The 22,699-nt window shown below is 40.4% G+C and overlaps 1 protein-coding gene across 1 annotated transcript in view; it reads right to left on the minus strand.

Annotated features, from left to right (window-relative positions):
• lrp5 (low density lipoprotein receptor-related protein 5) overlaps positions 1–22,699 on the minus strand; it is a 51,802-nt gene that overhangs the window by 24,580 nt on the left and 4,523 nt on the right. The window contains exons 2-11 of the mRNA XM_044035866.1: positions 12,548–12,748; positions 12,217–12,433; positions 9,724–9,792; positions 8,709–8,837; positions 5,291–5,487; positions 4,871–5,002; positions 2,306–2,394; positions 1,993–2,211; positions 1,555–1,643; positions 1,084–1,255 (exon numbers count right to left, since the gene is read on the minus strand). Coding sequence (XP_043891801.1) covers positions 1,084–1,255; positions 1,555–1,643; positions 1,993–2,211; positions 2,306–2,394; positions 4,871–5,002; positions 5,291–5,487; positions 8,709–8,837; positions 9,724–9,792; positions 12,217–12,433; positions 12,548–12,748 — 1,514 coding nt within the window. The remainder of the gene's footprint in view (positions 1–1,083; positions 1,256–1,554; positions 1,644–1,992; positions 2,212–2,305; positions 2,395–4,870; positions 5,003–5,290; positions 5,488–8,708; positions 8,838–9,723; positions 9,793–12,216; positions 12,434–12,547; positions 12,749–22,699) is intronic.

Here is a 22,699-nt window from a genome sequence, read left to right on the forward strand (position 1 = left end):
ATCCACACAAAGGGTGAAAACATGCGCAGTGTTTTGTGAGCGTATTCTTATTAATATTCTTACGTTTTTTGAGAATACCAAGTAGAGAAAAGCAGTGCGCAAGAGTTTTTAATCCTGCGTGGAGGTTTCAAAGCGAAGGGAGTCTGCTGGCACACTGAATTGTACCATATGTCATCTAGTGTGAACTTGGCAATACAAAAAAGTGCAGAGTAAATGACCACCAATATGTTCCCAATAGAAGTGAATTTTTGGATGGTAGATGACTATAAAACTAGCAGCATGCTGAACCAGAAACTGCCTAATAACAAGTAGGTGTATCACCAAAGGGAAAGTATTCCCTTTAGCCAAGGGCCGAGTGGCTGCAGGTTCTCAATAAGTAAAACTCCAACCTGAGAAAACACGGACATCATCTGCTCTCATGTGAAATGAGACCCAACAGATTCTTGGCTAATAAAAACATCCAAAGTACTATGACGTGTGGGACCAGGTTTATAATGGACCAGTGGACTCACTGTCCTGAACACAGGTCAGTGTACTGACTGCACACAGCTCGACAATGAACAGTGTTACCCATTAATGATCTGGACTGTGACATCCCACCATAGTCTAATTTGCCACGCCAGAATTTTATATGAAACCAAGGCCATTTTCAAAGTTCCTGTAATAAGAGATCATAACTTTGAGTTTTGTTTTTTTGCGGCACTGCAGATGCATTGACTATGCTGCTGTGTGCTAAGGCAATCATCCATAAAGTGCGGTATGCGCAGACAAACAGCTGATTACCACTCACCCATGCATGCATTGTTGGGTTAATGTGTACTTGCACACACATGCATGCGTGCAGCTGCAAACAATATGGAAACAATATCCTGCTTCCAGTGACGTCAGAGCACAGGGTTCTGTACAACAGGTCAGACCAGACCAGTGCAGACTGTACCAAACTAGAGCAGACAGGTCAGATCACGTTTGATCAGCAGAGACTAAACCAGGCGACAACAATATAAGACGACGGTAGGAAATCTGTGGCAGAGCTGAGAAGAACCTGGTGAAAATAAACAGACAATTGATTTTGCCGAGTCATACCTCTATCTTGTCCGTTTTAGCATCCCCCCAATAAAGCTTTCCTGCTGCATAATCCAGTGCCAGTCCGTTGGGCCAGCCCAGAGAGCTGTTGATCAAAACCAGCCGGTCTGTTCCATCCAGGTTGGCTCGCTCGATCTTGGGATTCTCACCCCAGTCAGTCCAGTACATGAAACTGAGAGAGACAACAAAGGGAAATTCTATACTCTTGTTTGGAAGGGGAACAAATAGAATATAATTTATCTAAACCTTATTTACTGCTGTTTAATCAGTGAGCATGACGTGTTGTTGAAAAGACCTTAAATGTCCCTTCTAGAGTGTCAGCTTTAGTGCTGAGATCCAGGATTAGTCTCTAAAACTGATTCATCATTCATATGTTGTGTTTACAGGCTGACATGAACATCCAAATGCCCTCAAGTTTGGTTGATATATTTCGTCAAAGTATGGAGTGTCATATGTAACTCTTGTACCTACCCATTAACAGGGTCCAGGACAATGGCTCTGGGTTCATTCAAGTCCTCAGAAATCAAGATTTTCCGGGAGGTTCCATTCAGCCTCGTAACCTGAAACAGTACATGACACAATTTCGTTTTAAAACACAACTTTCACCAAAATTAAAAGGTCTACGTGGTTTTTATAACATAAAACCATGGATATATCTTTCAAATCAGTCCCTTGTTCAAACTAATGTATGTTGCATATCATACTGTCATGCTGGAAGAGGTGCCGGCTGTAATGAATAGACAGCCTAAATAATAATGACCACAAAATTATCACATTCACCCAGGTGTCATGTTTACATTACTACTGATCAGAGCTGCAGCCAATAAAAAAAAACATGTCCATTGCAGTTTTTTGATCTTCTTTCTCACCTACAATAAATACAGTAGAATACTCATAAATCAGATGTACCTCAATGCGGTCAGTGCCAGTATCAGTCCAGTACAGGTTCCTTGCCACCCAGTCCACAGCAATGCCATCAGGGTGATTGATCTCTGAGGTGGCCAGCACCATGGCATTACTGCCATCAATGTGGGATCGCCGAATGGCGCGCACCTCATCATCTGTCCAATAGACATAACCCTCAACCGGGTCATAGTCTATGGCAATGGCATGGCGAATGTCATCAACCTGCATAAATAAGGTCAAATGATTTTTAAAAAATTATGAATATATGAGCTTGCACGATTAAATTACTAACAGGTTTGTGAATGTGAGTGTTTACCTGTAGCACAATGTCAGTGAAATCTGGCAGGTCCAGTGAGATTCTCCTCAGGTCAGTCCGTCTTGCCAGCAGCAAGACTTGCTCTGCTCCTAAATAAACCGACAGAGACAGCATGCACAGAATGAGACACAATGAACAAAGAAGTAACGTATTGGTTGTTTACTCAAAAAACGCAGTTGGATTTTTACAAAAATAGCATTTCAGTGCAAACAAAAAAACGCTGTGAGGATAAAAAGTCAATATGGTAAAAACTTAATTAACAATTTAACCCACGGGAATTGGTGTTGGTCCATTGCTGCCTCCTCAAGTAAGTTTAAAAGGGGTTTACATGACTTTGGTGTTTGAAATCCTTTGTTCGGATTTACCTTAGATTACTTCAGATTTACACAAATTTATCAAGCGAGGCAGCAGACGACCAGACCCTATGTCCCCAAAAGCTAAAATTTTAATAAAAATGCAGATTTTCTCTATTGACACTGGTGCCCCGCACCAATTGAATGGTTTACAAAGCAACGCAAACTTCAGTTTCTAGTCCAAAAACACTGTCTCTCTATAAATTTAAAGTCCAAACATATTCTTAAAGTATTGTAGACAGCATACATTTTATTAGGTGAGCCTTTTGTTAAATAGCTAATATCAATTTTTCCTGGTATCCCTGCTGGCAGTCATGTTTTCAGTGAGAGAGGGACTCTGTCTCACGGCACAGAGTCAGTGTTGACTATATGTCAGTGCTTCATATGACTACATACCTGAGGGACCTCTCTATAGTGGACAGCATTTCATTGGATAAAATGTTAATACAGGTAAAAAATCTAACACAGAGACACAATAATTTGACAAATCCTCAGGAATACAGTAAAAAAGCCTGGACTACTACAAACCTATAGCAGCCCATCACACATACTGCATCCAAGACTCCTCTACAGCTCAGTCAGCACCATTAAAAACTTGACGAAAAGCAGACATTTTCCCCCATTGGGAAAATGTTTCTTTTCTCCAAAGCTTGTGTCTTTAAAGAATAGATATCAAGGCAACATCGCACAGATCCAAGTCTGAGTACTTGGTATTAGAGCCAAACCCCACAGTCCAATATTAACCTCTCTGTGGTGAAGAAGATTTCAAGGTTGAGCCAAACTCAACTATAATCACTTTTCGTCTCTCCCTCTTGGTCTAACCAGTCTGGAAACAAAGGGCTCTGTTGGCCCAAGGGATCCTTCACTGTGTTTGCCTGTTGGTTCTATTTAACAGAAGCCAAACTCACCTCATGGGAGACAATTAACTGTTTTTTCTTTGTCTTTCACACCTCTGACTCTTAAGAGCTCACATTTATGGCAGCTCAAGTCTCTCTCTCTCTCTCTCTCTCTCTCCCTCCCTCCCATTCTATTCCCCTATCAGCCTCATCTTTCTTCTCATCTCCGTCTCTCATATCAGATCAATTCATCCGAATCATAAGACAGAGCCATAACTGCACAGCAGAAATAATACTGGCATTTCAAATAGGTCCATCAACATGTATGGATTATAAAAACCTACAACGAATAGTAAACACAATATGTTGTAAAATGAACAACCAATCAAAATCTGGCATCTATTAGCCTCAGTAACAATGAGATTGGACATCGAGTGGTACACCATTGTTAACTAAATAGTTGTGGCAAGGAGGATAAATGAAGGGAAAGAATGAAAAGGATGGAGAGAAAGCATCTGTGATTCCACTCTTCTCATCGCTTGACTTCATTCCGGGACACTTAAAGACTCCTGACAGTCTCACACACTCACTCACTCACACACACACACACACACACACACACACACACACACACACACACACACACACACACACACACACACACACACACACACACACACACACACACACACACTGCCAGCACAATAACAAACGCCTTCAATTTAACCAGCCAAGCAAAACAAATTAGAAACACGGACACAAAGACACACACACACACACACTTACTTGCCTTACATTTGTGGCAAGGACATTGGCATAGTGTTTCTTGGCCTAAAATATCGTAGATAAATGTCTAACCCAACCTAAACCAAACTAACACCTAATCTGAAAACTAAATACACACCATAACCTCACAGGAAAGGTTTTACACACTTACACACAAATGCAAATACACACACACACACACACCCACTCACACAAACACACACACACTCACATAGCCGGCTGACACAATAGAGCACTGTTGTTTTTATTGTCAACAGTGGCAGAGTGATTGTTGGCATGCTTCATTCAAATTTAATACATTCACATTAACACAGCCTAACAATCAGACGCACTCTAACAGTGTTGTGTTATTGCTGAATAAGACTCTATTGTTTCGGCACCGTGGGAATCAACATGGCGACTGATCCGTTGGCGTCCCACTCTGGTAGTAGAGTGGGCAGTTTCAGAGCTGATAGACTGGTCTGCACTGCATCACAAAAGACACGCAGGGACAATAATAATGGAGGTCTGCAACAGGACTGACCAGATCTGATTTTAGTTTGTCGAGCAGGTGATTATCTGTTCATACATGCTGTACATGAGGTCCTTACCTGGTTTGCAGGTCTTTCCATCTGGGTTTAGCTGGACACCAGTGGGACAGGCACAGCTGTAGAAAGGGTTGACTGGAGAGAGTAGGCAGAGATGACTGCAGCCTCCGTTATTGTCACTGCATGGAGTCTGGACTATAACGACATAAAAAAAAAAAAGACCAGACGAAGGGAAAGAAAGAGAGGGGAAGAAAAAATATGATTAGCACCTCCAAACAGGAAGTCAACTTACCAAAGCAGAGGCCAAGGCAACCACACACGAAGATGTACACATATAGTGTATATAATTATGAATCATTACTAATCAATGACAATATTCAGGTCCCTTCCAGATTATATTTAGCTGGAAAATTGATATCACTCTCGGATAACTCTGATATCACATATGTATTAAACTGTACAGAAATGAAACAGTCCACTTACAGTAAGGTTGTCGATAGGTCTCCAGAACCTGGATGTCCATAGGAGAGTAAATCCCACTGAGTATCTCTCTGGTTTTGTCTCCACTGTTTTTGTTACAGGCATGGATGGAGCGGGTTTGCCAGTCAGTCCAGTATAATGTGTCCTCAGACAGTGTCAGTGCAAAAGGATGGGTGAGGGTGCCTTCCACCACCGTTTCACTGCAGGACAAAAAAAATTTTTTTAGAATGACATGAAATTTTGTGTTATAGTATCCTATGGCTATGGATATGAATTTTAAAAACGTTCTCTAACAATTTGAAGAACACAACAACTGTGTGATTGAATGCAATATATTGGGAACAAGAGATTGAATCCTGTGCCGTCTTTCCCTGCCAGGAATAAGCCATTTTATTGTGATAAGGTTTATGGTCATATTGTCCTGCCCAAGCAAGTAGCTTTCCACAATTTTAAAGTTTCCATCTTATCCCAAAAAAAAAAAACTTGCAAAAAAAATTGCACTTGAGTTTGCAAGAGTGGCAAAAGTGCAAAAGTGCATAACATCATGACATTACATTGTAACTTCATGCCAAAGCTGGCATAAAAATTGCACATTCCTGCCTAACTCCAACCTCAGTCTATGGGTATTGCCAGTAGCAGTGCCAGTGAGCATTGGTCACAAATACCAAAATAACTTTTTGGAAAATGTTTCTGTTCTAAACCCCGCAAAAAAAACGTTGCACTCCTGAAAAAAAAACCACAGCATAAAACTGTGTTGAATCTTACATGGTGCAAGAGTCATATTTTGGTCAGAAACAAAAAAGTACTGAAATTTGATACCAAGCCTGACACCCACCTCAGCACATGCAGGTTCACTTGGAGGTAGGCACAAAACACACAGTAAAAGAAATGGAAAATAACATAGCAACTACTGCTGACAGTGCTGAAACAAATCCCGAAGCCTTATACTTTAGTGCTGCTGACTCCTTCAGCTGAAACGTTCATTTAACAGAAGGAATAAGCAAGACAACGTGAGCAAAATACAGAAGATTTTGCCTAATAAACAATAAAAATATGAAACGGTGTAAACGTTATTTGTCCAACTTGAGAAAATGTTTTCGGGAAAAGGGTAGATAAAAAAAAACGATTCTGACAATGTGGCCTAACAGAGACAGAAAAAGAACGGTCAAAAAAAACATTAGGAATGCTCCACTAGGGACCATTAATACCTAGACCACATTCCATGGCAAACGCGATCAGTAGTTTTTATGTCAACAACACATGCAGATGTTTTATATAAGACTTTCTTTTTAAAATAACATATTGGAAGATTCTGTAGCCTCAGCGAAGCTATGCTCTTTCTGTCGTCTAAGCCAAACAACTACATAAAGCATGACGGTTAAAGAAGTGTGTGTGTGTGTGCGTGTGTGAGAGAGAGAGAGTAAGTCTTAGGTTTGATCAGGGGTGAGCAGCTTTTTTTTTTCTTTAAAAAATCAATTACAGGAAAATGTACTCACACAAACGCACATAGGCAGAGGATCAAAGAGGCCTGTATTTAGAATATCAACACAGTAGAAACTGGCTTTCATCAATCATCATATTTAGTCCTGTGTAAGTGTGTGTGTGTGTGCACGCGCTGTAAAAGCAGAGGTGCCTGCCAGCAGTGGTTAAAAGAAAAAAAGAAAGAACACATTTAAACAACTCCAGATTTCAAAGCTCTGTTCAGCTTTTGAGTGTGTGTGCAAAAATTTATTAGCAAGCAGGCAAATTATTCCATTTTTTAAGCTTTTGACTACATTCAAATGAAAGACGCCTTCTTAGATCCAATACATGTCTATCCTGTGACTTTATGAGTACGACACAAACTGAAATAACTTTACCTTGTATTTTGGTAAGATTGTTATCTTTTAATAAACATTCGGAATGAATGGCAAAAAGCAGGTTCCCACGTGTGGGTCACTCACTTGAAATATGAATGATTTTCCACATTTAGGTTTATTCCAATAACGGGAATTCACCATGATCAACTTATTGTGAGTGCTTTTTATCACAATGCACAGTCACATATATCATCCCATGCCAGGTCATCTCTTCTTACTAACTGAGCTGATTTTAGAAAACCTTTTCACCTTGGTGTAAAAACTATAGTGTAGGTAATTAGAATGCAATTGTGGAAACCTCTTGCTCTTTATGTTGTGTGGACTGCTTATAAAATGAGCTAAAATGTGAATAAAGAGGGGCAAAATGTGAAAGGTTTCATCCATTTCACACGCCATTGGGCCATTATTGATGCTCCATCACTACTTGTGGTGCTCCCCAAGGCTCGATCCTGGGTCCCTGTTGTTTTTGTTTTTCCTCACACATTCATTTATTTCTTGGGAGTTTACTGATAGAAGTATTTGGCTTTGGCAAACGCCTGCCTTCAGACTTGCACTGTAGACAGACCTCTAAGAAAATGTTGAAGAAAGGTTGGATGGATAAAGAGAGGGAGAATGAAGAGATTTGGAGAAAGAAAGCTGCCAATCTTGAGGGGAGAGGGAATGATTGAGCTGTAGGAGATACACTGCAAGAGTGTGTGAAGCTATGTGTGTTTTGACTGGGGCCTCCATACCACAGTTGTGTTTGTATTGGACAACTCTCCCTTGCTTTTGCTTTTCTCTCAGTTTTTTTTCATTCTGTCTGTATAGTTAGCTTTCTCTTCTTCTTCTCCCTTTCTCCACTGTTGGAAAGAATCTAAACAGAGTGAAAACGCAAAGGCTTTCTACCGTTTCATACTTTAAGAGTGATGGGTGCTAATTTATTTACCAGTTTATTGAATTTATATCTTGTAGCATGTAAGTAGTATGACACTATACATCATAATTACTGGGATTAGTGTGGCAAATCTCAGTATGCTGCTATATTCTGTACATAAAAATGGGCTTGGTCTCCCTGTCCAGTCATCTGATATAGTTATCGTCCAATTCAGAGTCAAATACAACATAAAGCCCAGCATGAATTGGGACATTGTCACTGTGTGAGCTATTACTATCCAATAGGTGTCTGGTTATAGGTGTTAGATGGACAACCCCCTCTTCTCTTCTGGTTTAAAAAAACAACAACATGGAGCTGACCAAAATACAAAACCCGAGGCTTCACAACACTAGTTCATAAAACAACAGATTACATTACGCTGGGTTGCTACTTGGCCACCACACTAGTGACCATAGAACAAAAACAGCACATGAGAGCATTTTTATGATGTTGGATGTCTCTCAAAAACGTGAAACGAATGATTCTTTGAAAACACACACGCACACACACACGATACACCAGAATCAGATCAACATCCAGAAGACCAGAAAACAAAGTGAGTAGAAGACAGAATGTCAGAGTGCCTTAGTATGGTACACATAATTCCAGCAATAACATAACATTCACTCCCACACACAAAGATCCATACCGTGCTGATCCGTCGAGGTTGGCTCTGTGAATGAAGCTGAGTTTAGCATCTGCCCAGTACAGCTTATCTTCCAACAGGTCTATTGTCAGACCATTGGGCCAGTAAATGTCCTGGTTTACGATCACTTTCCTGTTAGAGACAGAGACACAGATTGAAGGGACCATTTACATATCATTTTCATCTTTGAAGAACCACTGTTTTTATTAAATTTTTTCATTTACTGACATTCAGTGACAAACATTAGCATGTACATCTGTGTCAATAGGTGTTTACAGTAAGTTCACCTGAATGTCCTTTTTCAAGGGAAAAAAACAAACATAACATGGGAGTGTATACAAATATTTGTCTCTTTTTGGTCATTCGTCAGACATAAGACATTTACTGTCCATAGGCAGGTAACATACACAAATGTCTGTATGTAATCCTTTCCAGTAATTTTTAATAACCTGACAGTGCCCAAAACATGATAATGATTTGCATTTGTATTTCTACATTTTCTTCAGCACACAGCGGATTTACCTTCATAGTGAGATTTCTGGGAAGGTGTAATCAAATATCTTATCAGGCTTTACCAGACAAACTCCCGCCAAGTTTATGAGCTGGTAGCTTTCCATTGGTATGACCATTTTGCTGCCCACTCTTCCTCCGATATATTTATTGCTCCTTCCATTTCCCATTTTGTTTTAACATATAAAAGTGTGATTTCGAATTTCTGAGTCCTTTATATAAACATGAGACAGTGCCTCTATCTTTATATGAAGCATATTCCCTTTCAAACTAGTCTAATAACAGTTAGACTTGATTCGGCTACTCATTTTACCTGGTCATTAGCAAAATGTCTCATTTGCAAGTAGCGATAAAAGTCTCGTGTTTCTAGTAAATATTTCTCCTCAAGCATCCTGAAACTATGTAGTGTAACTTCCTTCATGATTATACATAAAGCAATTGCTACTGACACCTTATACACCTGAATGCAAAGGGAATATTAATGGCAGCCTGTATATAGATGCACTACCTGTTGCTGCCATCCATGCCAGCACGCTCTATCCTGGGCTCCTCCCCCCAGTCAGTCCAGTACATGTAGCTGAATAGAGAAAAAGGAAGGAAAAACAGTAACTCAGTTGTACAAATACAGGGAAATAAGGATGAGTTCAGTGCTTCTCAAACATATAGCATATCTAAACAGTTTATTAACATCTGGGTTATACCAGCAATATTTTACATTTCTACATTTCTGGTGTACATGTGGTTTCATGTTTATGAGGATTAAATATTTGCCCAAATCCAAGAAAACAATAATTTGTCTTATCTTCAATGAAAACTAAATTACTCTCTACACTCTTGGTCTGCCTTGGTTGAGTTCATAGTGGAGAGCAATAAATCAACCTGTCACACAACCAATAGTTATTGGTTTGAATGCTACTTATTAAATTCTGTGGCAGTGCGTGTACGTGAGAGATAGAGCTCCAGACTCACAGTGAGTGAGTGAGCGTACCTACAGTCTGAGAATGATAGACAGATCTGCATTCCTTTGGCCACCAATGCAGAAATGACAATTACAGAGCAGCAAAGCAGAAAGAGAAATGACAGAGAGCGAAGAGAGAAGAAATTAAAGAACATATTCTATCTGTTCAATTGCTCTGGTCATATCCATATCCACTAGTTTCAAAAATTAAAATGTTAAAAAAAAAAATACTACCAACTACCAGCACTACTTGTAGTATCAACTTGTCAAGAACAACTTGTCAAATCAAATCAACATGCTACAGCTTGTGGCCTTCATTCGCCTTATCCCCGAGGACAATTATTATTTGTACAGGTTTTCACCTTTCTCTATGCACCTGACAAATATGTGGGCTGTGCCAGAATTCTATATCGACTTCTAAAATGACTACATCTGATTTGACTTCACTAATTTGAACAGAAGTGAAGTTGGGCATCTGTTAACATGTCATTACACATTAGCTTCTTCTCCACTTGGCCCCTGTATGCACCAGCTACCTTGCAGCCCCTCGGCTTGCAGTGTGTTTTCAGGACAGATTTGTCTTTTCTCCAGGCTTCCCTGTCTGGTCTGAGCTTCAGTTACAGTATGACCGACAGATATGCCAACAACTCCAAACACAGACCCGCCTTGTGGTTATTGTAATCTATATAAATGTTAGCTTCGCATAGAAGCTGCTTCAGAAGCTGAAATGGTATTCAGTCTCTTCAAGCCTCAAACTGTTTACATTGTGATGGACCCATTATGCTCTAGGAAAAGACAAGGAATGATTAAATGCAGTAAATTTACTGACTGGACTGAAGGAGGTCAGCCAGTGTGTAGTTTAAGTACAATGTCCTTGATAAATTAAAGAAAATATTGCAGTGAACATTTGTATCCTAATTTGTTCCACTTAGACTCACATGCCTACAGTTCCATCCATACTAAAATGAGGATCCATTTTGGACTGGTGTTCCACACATGAGTAGCTGATCCACATTCTACTCTATTCCAATATACTGTCCTACCTGGAGCGTGAATAGCTGACACACACTGGCCACACGGTTACAAATGTTTGGGCTACACATGGAGATCCACATAAGGTCTTTATGGGGTGGATGACGACATTTACATCAAGTGGACCTCAGTTGACTCGTGGATGTGGAAACTATTAATTGGCCTTAAACCACATTAAAACGGGTGAAGCACAATCATAAGTCATTAGAGTGGAAAACAAACTGAGCGTTTTATGGACTGAATAACCCACAACTGTAAATCTATCATCCGAAGGCTTTGCTGATCCTACTAGCTGTGTGCGAGAGCAAAGGGAGGTCAGTGTTATGTTCAAACCACTCTGCAGAGGAGACCATCTTCTCTCTTTGCAGTTATGTGTTATTATCAATACACATTGCACTGTCAGTTAAGGTATACCAGGCCAGCTAAGGTATTTTTGACATTGATCAATTGATCAAGAGGTATAAAGGACGAGGTGGATGGGTGGTTAAGGTGATAGTCTGCTAATCCATTGTGCTCTGCATGTGTGGGTTTGAATCCCACCCTTGTTGTCATTGAGTCCGTTATATTGGGACAGCTAGGACAGGTCAAGAGCTGAGCTGCCTCTGAGCAAGGTACCCAACACCATTAGTGCAAATGTGAGTTGCCCCTGTGCCCAGTTAGTGTGTTCAATACTGATGTGTAATAAGGATGGGTTAAATGCAGAAAAAAAATTCAATGCCATTAAATAGCAAGTGTACATATAATAAAATCTAATTATGTAGTTTATGAAAATTAGAGTGGTATCTGGGCTTTCCACAAAGATAGGTAGTAGCCAGTCTATGGGGAAAAAGACAAGTAAGTTTCACATAAAAAATCCCAAACTTCATATATCTTTAAGACTACATAGCCTTTAAATGAGCAGCTCTAAACAGCACAGCGCTTTTTTTCGTCCTGTGTTGATCATTCTCTATTTGGATCTCGATACAAACTGAACAGCATATCCAAAAACTAAATGGAAGTATGTCTATTTACCGTTGTGCAGGGTTGAGAGCAACAGCTCTGGGCTGGTCCAAGTCCATCCAAAACAGGACTTTCCTGGAGGTTCCGTTGAGGTTGGCCACTTCAATCCGATTGGTCTCTGAGTCTGTCCAGTAAAGCTTTTTACCCAACCAGTCACAGGCCAGGCCATCAGGACTGTCCAGCCCTGATACTACCACAGTCTTGCCAGTTCCCAGTGCCTCTTTAAGGGCTGCAACCACAGAACATTCACAGTGTAAAGCGTTGACAAGAGGAAGAATGCATTTACCGCTGCTCCTCATTATTCAAGGAGAATGGACACAAGAAAGACAATGTGCAGCCTTACAGTTGGATGACTGGTTCCAGTGGGTCTGCTTGATGGCCTCCTCACTGACATCGGTCCAGAATATAAGGCCCTCCGAATACAGGAAGTCCACTGCTGCTGCATCCTCCAGGTCACCGACAACAATGGCCGACTCACCCCGCACACTCTCTGCATCCACCAAACGTATGTCCCGCCGGTTGGCAAAGAGAAGGAGAGGTGAGCCTGAAGAGCAGAAGAAATTCTAAGTAAGATTCAAAACATATGAAACTAACCCAAAGCTGAGGGAAATCCTACAGCTGTGGAGTCTGACAGGAAATTCACATATTACACACTGTTTATGCGGTATTGGTTGATAGTGAAAAAGTTCAACCGAAACCCCACCCATCCATACAGTACATTTAGTAAGCAAACTTTTCAGCCATACTTCATTCCACAATCAGAACACAAAACACAAAGTTAATGATTTATCTACCTCAGCAGTATTCAAATTGATTCCAATAGGTCCAGAGAGAAAAGAAATTCCTCAAGCAAAGGTCATGTGAAAGGTAGATCTTAAGGCGCATTTCCACCAGCTCTACTCGCCTTGCCACAGTGATATTTCCCACGCTGATAAGTGATAAAAGGCATCGCAAATAAATGAATAATCTATGAATCGATGATACGAAGGCAGATTGCTCTGCGTAGTTCATTCATACAGCTGTCTTGAATTAGCGACTTATCAGCCAATCAGAAAATATTATTCACTGTTGCTGGGCAGAAAGGACGCGCTCCGCTCTGGTCCACTCAGCTCAGCCAAGTTACCGTCTCACTTCCACCCACTTCCACACAGCTGCACAGCTGGAGTCGTGAGACTAGGTTTTTTTGGGGTTCTGCTCGCACGGAAATATATTTTAAATGTCGTAAACACAACAAACAAAGCAGTATTTCTACAGAGGGAATAAACAGGAGCATGCTGAGCACGCGAGGACTCTTTCTATGATGTAGTAAAGTGAAGTACAATGTGGTATCATCACAGGATCTTTAATTCTGAAAAGTAAACCGGATGTTTTCTTTTCCTACTTCCTCTCCCGGAGTGGAGTGTGAGGCTGTTCTCCGGAGACGCGTGGACAGAAACCAAGCCGCGCTGAATTGTAGATAAGTTATAACAACTTAACAATCCTAAAAAAACTTGGGTTAATTTCAAACAACTACAGAAGTCTGGTGTAAAGTCACTAGTCACTCTTGTGTGTGTATGTGTGTGTCGCGTATAAAAAGAAGTCACCGCAGTTTCACTCAGCCGTTCAGTGATGACTCTGCCCACGTTAAGTAACCTAATGGTACCATGTCGTGCCGTGCTGAGGCGAGTAGAGCCGGTGGAAATATGCCATTAGAGTGCTTTAGTTTACAAGAAGAAACAAATAAGTGTAAATTAGGTTTATCTTTTTCCTAAACAATTTACTCTTGTTTTGATTAAAGATTCTGTCCATGTGAAGTTACTTGACTATTCTTCCTCCCTCCATCTCTGCCTGTTTGTGTCTCACTCACTGACTCAACCTCAAATTTCACTAATTTGATAGGTTGAGTCATCATGTGGTGATTTACAACAATCGTGACTGGTCTGAATTAACTGGACTTAACTGGTGCGTCAAATGGTAGAAACGTTCTGTCCATTCAAAGAGAAATGCTGCTTCAGAACGTGACTTTTATCAGTTAAAGGTTCAGGTCCGTATAGAATGTCATCTGGGACCTGATCTGGACTGTTTTAGTGACCTTTAATGTAGGTGATTTCGACCTTCAGACGTCTCATCGTCTAATTTTACTGTCACCAATTACTCACACCGACTGTTGTGCTGCCTGATTTACAATCAGTTCAGTGCCACTGCACACACCTCAACAGTGCCACATGCCACAGTCAAGTTAGCAGCAAGTCACAGAAGTACCAAACAGCCTTTGGCAAAAACAAGAACCTGCTTGCACCAAATAAGATTGCCACTTGCTGACACAGAGCCCAACCATGTGATGTCAAACAGATACAACTTCTAACATTAATGCCATCTGGCAACATTCTGCAGAGGCCACTGAAAAGGAAAAAAAAGGCCAGAAGGATTTCCTGGAGGCACCACTATGCTATACATTAATGTTCCCGTCTGTGAATGAAATGGGACGATTTACTAAAATACACATTTAAAACCTTGAGATATTGTATGCCTGTGAAGTATGTGTATGTCAGGGTCTGAATTCCATGCGTAGCTGTGTGTCTATGTGTGAGGGCAGCTTGGTAACTCAAGAGATGTTGTCCTCCCACTGTTGGAGGCCGTGGCTGTCACAGCAGCAGCTGCCACAGTGCCTCTGGGGAAGCTTGTGGTTTGGGGCTGGCAGGGCGGCAGACCTGCTACGCTGTGGTTTGGCACAACCAAGCCTACTGTAGTCCCACAGCATTGAGACACACTGCCTCTGTCAGTATGGACGCTCCCCCAACAAAAAGACATATAACATTACAATTATTTTAATGACTGAAATTAAGAACAAAAAGAATTGTGTGACAGACATCAATGTGGATGGGAACTTAGTTCATGTTGTGCACTCACAACAACTTTTATGCCTCATACTCATCTTTAACAGACGTCTTTTGTTTGTGATAAATTTGTGAATGCAAAATAGGACCAAATAGGAGAGATTCAAACACATTCTAAGAAAGTGTCTGGACTTTTACAGCCTCACGTGTAGGGCAAAAATTCTAAAACAGCATATATATGATTTTCTGTACGGCAAGGGTTAAATATAATGGTAATTGTGCAAACACACTTTGAGATACAACACATAATCTCGGTTTAGTGTCTGCTGTTTTCCTTCCCTAAAACCAGAAGTAACTGGTTTGTTCAACTTTCACTCAGAAGCAAAACTCACTCTTTAAGTATTTCACATTGAATCATGATAATTATTGATAAACACTGATTTGAAAACCTTGTTGTGATAAAATTTTTGGCCACATCGCCCAATCATACTCACATGGAAGGAAAGAATGAGAACTATGCAGACAGACAAAGACTAAAAAAAATGTCTTAGGGTAAGTCAGTTTGAGGTGAAAGAGGCATGAGCCTGTAAAAAAGTAACAAAAAGGTAACAGAACCACTAAATCGGGAAGTATGCAGTATTTTTACCCTGATTTAACAGCTTTGGAGCGATTGTGACAGTTAAATGTCAAGTTGCGGGGAGACCCTCCATACAGTCTTTTAGCGGACAACCAGTGTTCCAAGATCAGGGCCACCAGCACGGAATCCTTTATACACATACACCCCAGGTACCGGCCATAAGATCAAGGCAGCAAGAGCGTTATTTTATTCGCTCTTCGTGGCAGAGCCGGCGAAAAAAAAGCAAAGAAAACTGTTGGATGAAGCGAGAAATAGGAAACAACTGTCTAACTGAGCGAGGGGCCACATGGCAGAAAAACAGGAGACCGTCTTTTTACCGATGGCGAGAACTGAAAAAGACAGAAGCGTGCAAAACGGATGCCGACCTGCTGTTTATGCTGTTGTACTTGTTAGGTATTTATGTGTATTTTCACATGGCTCTGCGGCTTGTGTTTGCCAGCTCCGTTGAAAACAAATGCACTTGGCCAGGAGAGGGGGAGGGAGGGGGGAGCGTCAGTGGTGAGTTTTTACGACAGTGAGGATAAAGCGGTAGACACAAGTTTCACTCCAAAACACTTCATAGGAAGAACATATCATAGCAATTACTTGTTTGTGTCTTACTCAAAGTGTGTTTGCACATTATACCATACATATGGCATATTTCCACCGGCTCTACTCACCTCGCCAGTGTTGGGAGTAACGGCGTTTAAGTATAACAGCGTTACTATTTTTTCAGTAACGAAGTAATCTAATGAATTACTTTTCCTATCGTTGCAACGCCGTTACCGTTACTGAGAATGTAAAGTGGCACGTTACTTGTGTTACAAGAGAGCAGGGGTGGAGATGATTGATGACGACACCGTTGCAAATGTGATGATGATAGGCTGGGTGGACGGGTGCCCTGCTCACGCTGTCTCACTGTACGCTCTAAGACAATGGCGACGAACCAGGGAAGCATAGCGTTTTTTAAGTGGAAATATTGACACTACTTCTCCCTTACCGAGGTAAAAGGAAAGAATGTATATGTAACGTGTGTTGTGACTTGTTATGTCGTCAATAAATTCAGATACACTCGATTTCCTTGGGAGCTTCTGCTAGCCACACTTTATTGTTTGTTTACATCCTAGCATGTCATGACAAACTTCCTATTTTCGGTGTATCAAAATAAAAGTCAGTAGCATTAAACATTACAACGTGCACACTAAAAGGAGTTGTTGGTTGTCCATGTCAACCTCGAGCAACTTAATGAAGCATTTGGGTGTATTGGTTTAGTACTTGAATGCAAAGTGTGTGAATGTTGTTTATTTTCAATATTTAATTTTGTTACTTTACTGAATATTTAAGAGTTGGATAGTGCCCTGTTTATTGTGCAGTGGTATACAGATACAGAGATTTGCACTACTTAAAGGCCATTTTTCTCTTTACCCAAGTTAACATTTGTGTGCCCTTCAATTCAAATAAATACCAAATGCTCTAAAATACTGTATACAGAGGGTTTTTATTCTTCATTCAGGTATTCCAGATAACATATTTGACATATAGGATGTTAAAGAATGTAATAGTGTTATAGAAGATAAAAAATAATGTCAGTTACTTTGCTGAGTAACTAATTACTTTTACAATGTGGTAACTGAGTTACCAACTCAATTACTTTTTGGGAGAAGTCATTTGTAACTATAACTAATTACCTTTTTAAAGTAAGATGCCCAATACTGGTTGTATTGTTACAGAAGAAAATTTAATTACAATATATATTGCTATTTAACTATTGTCACCCACAGATTCAGGGAACATGAGTGCAGACAACCAAACCTAACAGTTGTGGGGGAAGGATAACAGCCTAGGTCAACATAAAGCCAGGTCCAGATTATCACAAAGCTGGAGACAAGATGGCAACTCGTAACCCAACACTTAAACAATCCAATCTAGAACATTTCAAATCTTTCTTTGTTTAGGCATACTACATTGACCACACAATATGTAAGAAGTTGAAAGATACATGAAGTCACAAATTTCCCTTGCAAATTTCTCATACTTATTATCCTCTTTAGTACTATTTTTCCGAATTCAACAAAAAGTTTAGACACAATGCCTGAGTAAATGTGTCATCTTCACTGTGAGTAGAGAACTGGTTCCTCTAGATTACTGAGGTAAGATACTGAACACCACGTTGCCCCTGATGGCAGTCAGTGGTGTATGAATGGAAGGGATAGATAAAAGCATTAGATACATAATGTCAGTGCTGTGTGAATGGGTCAACTGTAATGCAAAGGACTAGAAAAGGGTTAAAGACTAATGACTGTAACTGTGTCCCTTGGACTCAGCTTTGGGAATGAAACGACTTTCAACTGTGAAAAAAAAGGTTAATTTTACTATGACTGTATGAGGCTGTGCTGTGCAATCCCTTGCACTGATGGGGAGGTTCCCTCTCACTGAAAATATGGCTAATGACGGGACGCAAGGAAAAACAGATTCTGGCTTCTGGTCTTAAATTGTACAGTGTACATTCTTAGGGGAGCTTGCATTCACATGGAGAGGAGACGCCAACCCCAGTAATGGTGTCCTGTTTACATCTAGTTACTTTGAAGTCTTTTACAGGTTACATATACCAGTGAGTGAGCAAGTACACACATGACAATAGTCCTGTCACTGTAGCAACTGAATGGAACCAGGGAGAGAAAGAGACAGACAGACAGACAGACGGGGGGTGTGCATGTGTTTGTTGCAAGGAAGGAAGAGATTTTCTTTACACCTCCCCAGCTGGGACAAGAAAAATGTGTGATGAGTACAGGGAGTAAAGTTATGCGGCCTATTTGTGTGTGTGGGGGGACTCCAGAGAAATCAAGGTAGACTGCCTCAGACTTCCTCTCTTTCCACCTCTGTTCCTTCTTTCCTATTCCTCCCTCAATCCTCCCTTTGCCTGTCTCCTCTCTCCATCCTCCACTTCTCCCACAATCCCCCTTTCACCTTCCTCCTCTCTCTTCTCCCAGCAGTTTTTCTTTCATTCCTGTCTTTCTCCTCTCTGTCCTCTCTTTTTCCTGTCTCTCCTCTCCCTCCATCAGACTTGGATGAAGTCCAAACAGCACAGAACCTACTCGAGTTTCACACCAGAGCAACACAAACAGGAAAAGATATCAATCTCTTCTTTACATTCCTCCTCAGCACTGTCACCAAATCTCTTCTCCTTCCCTCCAGCCCCTCAGATTTCTCTTCTAGCCCCTAACTCTACTCCTTCCCCTGCTGCTATGTTGCTTACCAACTCAAATTCCGACACTCAGTCACTAACCATCTGTATGGCTCGGTATTTCAACCTCAATCTTTTCCTTATGCAGAACAATTAGATACTTCCTATCGTCAATCTCAAATTAGCCAATTAAGATTTGATTTCTGAGGTTTGTTGTGAAAAAAATGAAAAAGGTGTATCTGGTTGTCATTTGTTTATGAATGAATGAAAAACCCTAAAGGTCATGTAGAGAAAAGCATTAGGTGTTGCTCTGTTCCAAGTCAGCCTGTGTTAGGTCTTGTCCCGTTTTGTTGAGTGAGCCTCCATCCAAACAAAAGAACAGACTTGGTGTATGAAACCTGGATGCAATGGCCCATATAGTGCAGTCTAATGGAGAGAAGTGTGCGTGTGGAAATCACCTATTGGTTGGCCTCTGAAGTGGAAATACAGGGTTCAAGGGAAGAAGGTATTTCTGGGTGGCCCACCCAAAGAGACAAATTTGTAAGGCTATGGCAGGCGTGCCATTCACCGTGTTGTAAGTTGAACCATCAAAATAATATTAAAGACATTATTTGAGGGTTGAAATCCCACATTGTGTGAAAATTAGTTCCCACACAGAGCAGGTCATAGACCTCAGTGTAACCCTCACTTAAAAACAGGATGACAAAAAAATAACTGATGGCTCTTTCTTGCTTACCATCTTTAGCAAGTATTTTAACCTTTTCAGCTTTAACTAACAACAGTGAACATAAGGAGGGACTGTGAATACACACTAGCTCGTAGCTGCTGTGTTTTTGTCCCTGTACCGGATTTGTCTCAGAAAAATCAATAGCAGCTTGATCTTTTCGAACACTCTCACCAAACGTGTTCTGCAAGGTAATGTTCTCTTAGCTTAAATCCCATCACTCACCACAATGCACATCACAGTTATTAAAACTCTAGAGCAGTGACAAACACTTCTTCCTCTTGCCCTGGACTCTGATGTTATGTGCCAGGACCCTGATAATTAGCCTTAAAAAGTGCAAAAAAGTTGTTTGGGTTGTGTTTTCACATTGTGTTCTTCCCTGTTGGGGTATGAAAGTGGTGGCAAAGTTGCCAGATCATGACCAGGGAAGTTTATGCTTGGCCTTACAAAGTGTATTAACTGAGCCATCTCATTCACAACTGAACAAACTTCATACTCCAGTATAAATTATCTTGGCACAGCTGTCAGGAACAACTTGAGGTTAAGTATCTGGCGCAGGAACACATCAGCACATAGAGTAGAGGAGGAGGGGATTGAACACACAACTTTCCAGTTGAAAAACGACCCCCTCTACCACTGAACCACAGCTGCCTTAGCTATCAGCATTTAGGCTATAAGCTCACAAGCTGAGAGGCCTTGTTCTGGCTCCTGATTGGATTGGGTGTTGAATTAGGTACAATAAACGTTTTTCTAGATTTACGGTCATAGTACTGAGAGTGAGAGACACGTGTCTCTGGGCTGTAGATCAGTAATAGCAGTCAGAATATAGAGCTATTCAACATGGTTGTATCAGGTACTGACACATTGTCAGAGTTGAGTGCACTGTGCATACCCACTGTGCTGAGAACAAGCCTGAGAAACAGAGGCTTGCTCTCACTAAAAACACTGCTGCCAGTGGGGACAAAAAATGATTTCAGGCACTTAAGTCAACGTTATCTTCATAATATATTCACCGTTACATCTACATAAACTAAAAACTGAACTCAGCTCATTATACTTCAGTATAAAGAGAAAAATCAGTTGTTGTTTTTTAACCATGTTCAGACCTGGTATTAACAGCCATCCTCAATGATCTGATCTCGGCCAGATTGCACTAAGTACAGGCCTAAATGGTCTGAATGTTCCAACCACATAAACCACTTTCTGAGGTAGTTTGAGGACACATTTGTTAGGATGTAAAACTGCTGATTTGGTTTACAAATCATTACAAACTTCAAAAACACATTTATCTTTAAAGTTGAGGACAAAGCAAGTTAAAATTGATACAGAAGTTGCCATTCAAAAATGAAGGTCAGAGCAAAACAAGGCTGGACACCACAGAAACATTTGTATTAATATAATATAATCAGGCCTCCAATCCACACAACTCTGGCGAGGCAATTTTAAACACAAGTAAGGAATGTTCATTTGTTGAAATTAAGATTTATATAGTGTCTAAGAAAACAAGAAAATCCCCAAACCACACGCACAACCGTACAGACAGGCCCATCAGTGTGTGAGAGTTATGTGTGAAGTGTCAAAGTTCAGCAAAATTGGCCAACAGGCAACTCCTGCTATTTGATACTAAAACAACATAAAATTATCATTATTTTGAACCCATTTACACCTGGATTAATGGTCACAGTACAATCAGACAAAAGTTGACCACATGTGATGACAGTACAGATGTAAATCCAACCTGATAAAAACTGTATCTGGATACAATGCCACTTTTCAGCTGATAAGACAGAATGCATGATAAAAACAAGTGAAAGTAGAAAGGCAACAGGTTTACTGTAGTAAAAGCCTTCATGTAAAAGTATGGGCTGAGGCTTCATTTAAACCCAATCTGCGGGAACAGTAAGGATGCATGCAGTGGCCAGGCCCACAAGTAAATCTGTGAGGTATGTAGAGGCAAGCCCATGTAGTGCTTGAAAAGTAATTAGTAACAATTTAAAATCTATTCAGGTTTCTTAAAATGATTAGTGGTTCTTTTCAGACCTGACATTAACATCCAAGCCACAACAGAACAGAACTATGAGGTGAAGACGTGCTGGCTTTGGAAAAAGCCTGAGCCCGGCAGCCATAGCTGCTTTAAACAGTGAGCCGTGATAAATACTTGTGTTGTCATTGCTTACTGCACATTGACCCCCTTTCCAGTGACAATCAAGTCTGAGTTCATCAGTTCACACATGGCCTTATTAAAGTGTCTCCACATGTGTTTCCACATGTGTCTCCCGTGTCCGCTTGTGATTTCACTTTCCTGTTCCATACATTGATCTATTTCAAATAGAAAAAAAAACATGATTTGTCTTTTTAACTGACAGTAATGTACTAAAACTTGCTAGAAGTAAAGAAAAAAAATATATTAAACATTAGAGGCAGGACCTTCCTAAGTGTGCTCCTGTCAAACCAGTAACAAAAATGTTTCATGATGCAATTATAATTAAAGTATAATATATAATAACAATAAATTATATATCTATGTGGTGTTTATGCAATTTTCATGGAGAAGGTACAGTGAGTGCAATATTAACAATATTACAAAGCTAGAGAAATTTACATTCAGGACAAAACCTACAAAATGCATAACACTTTTACCACCCATTTTACAAATGGAGCCTGGTTTCTCAGTTGCAATCAACAGACTTATGTTTCACAATATCAACGTTATTGGCAGCTAAATGACCAACAACACTTTTATTCTGTTTATTTACATGGCACAAGATAGTTAACCTTATGCTGCACTGACACTGTTCAGCAGGATCCAGCTTTTAAGATGTTCCCCGTGCACTCGGTCCTTCTGTCTAGTCCATGTCTTTTAAAGAAATCGAGAAACCATCTACACAAAACCATGTGAAGCAGATCATTGGTTTTCCACAAAATGGACAAACATCACTGTGTCACAGTCCATGCACAGTCACCATGATCTACGAAAACTTGCTGCATTTGTTACATTCACGTTCCCTCATAACTGTGGCTTTTGAAAATTTGTTTCAATTTTGTGAAATATAATTTATTTTGTCCTTAATGTAAATGTGTCTCTATCTTTGTAAAAAGTGTTTCACACTTTGTAATATTGTTTCACACTTTACTAGCCACCGTGAGAAAGCCAG

This window comes from Solea senegalensis, linkage group LG10 (assembly GCF_019176455.1).
Source record: "Solea senegalensis isolate Sse05_10M linkage group LG10, IFAPA_SoseM_1, whole genome shotgun sequence".
Classification (NCBI taxonomy): domain Eukaryota; kingdom Metazoa; phylum Chordata; class Actinopteri; order Pleuronectiformes; family Soleidae; genus Solea; species Solea senegalensis.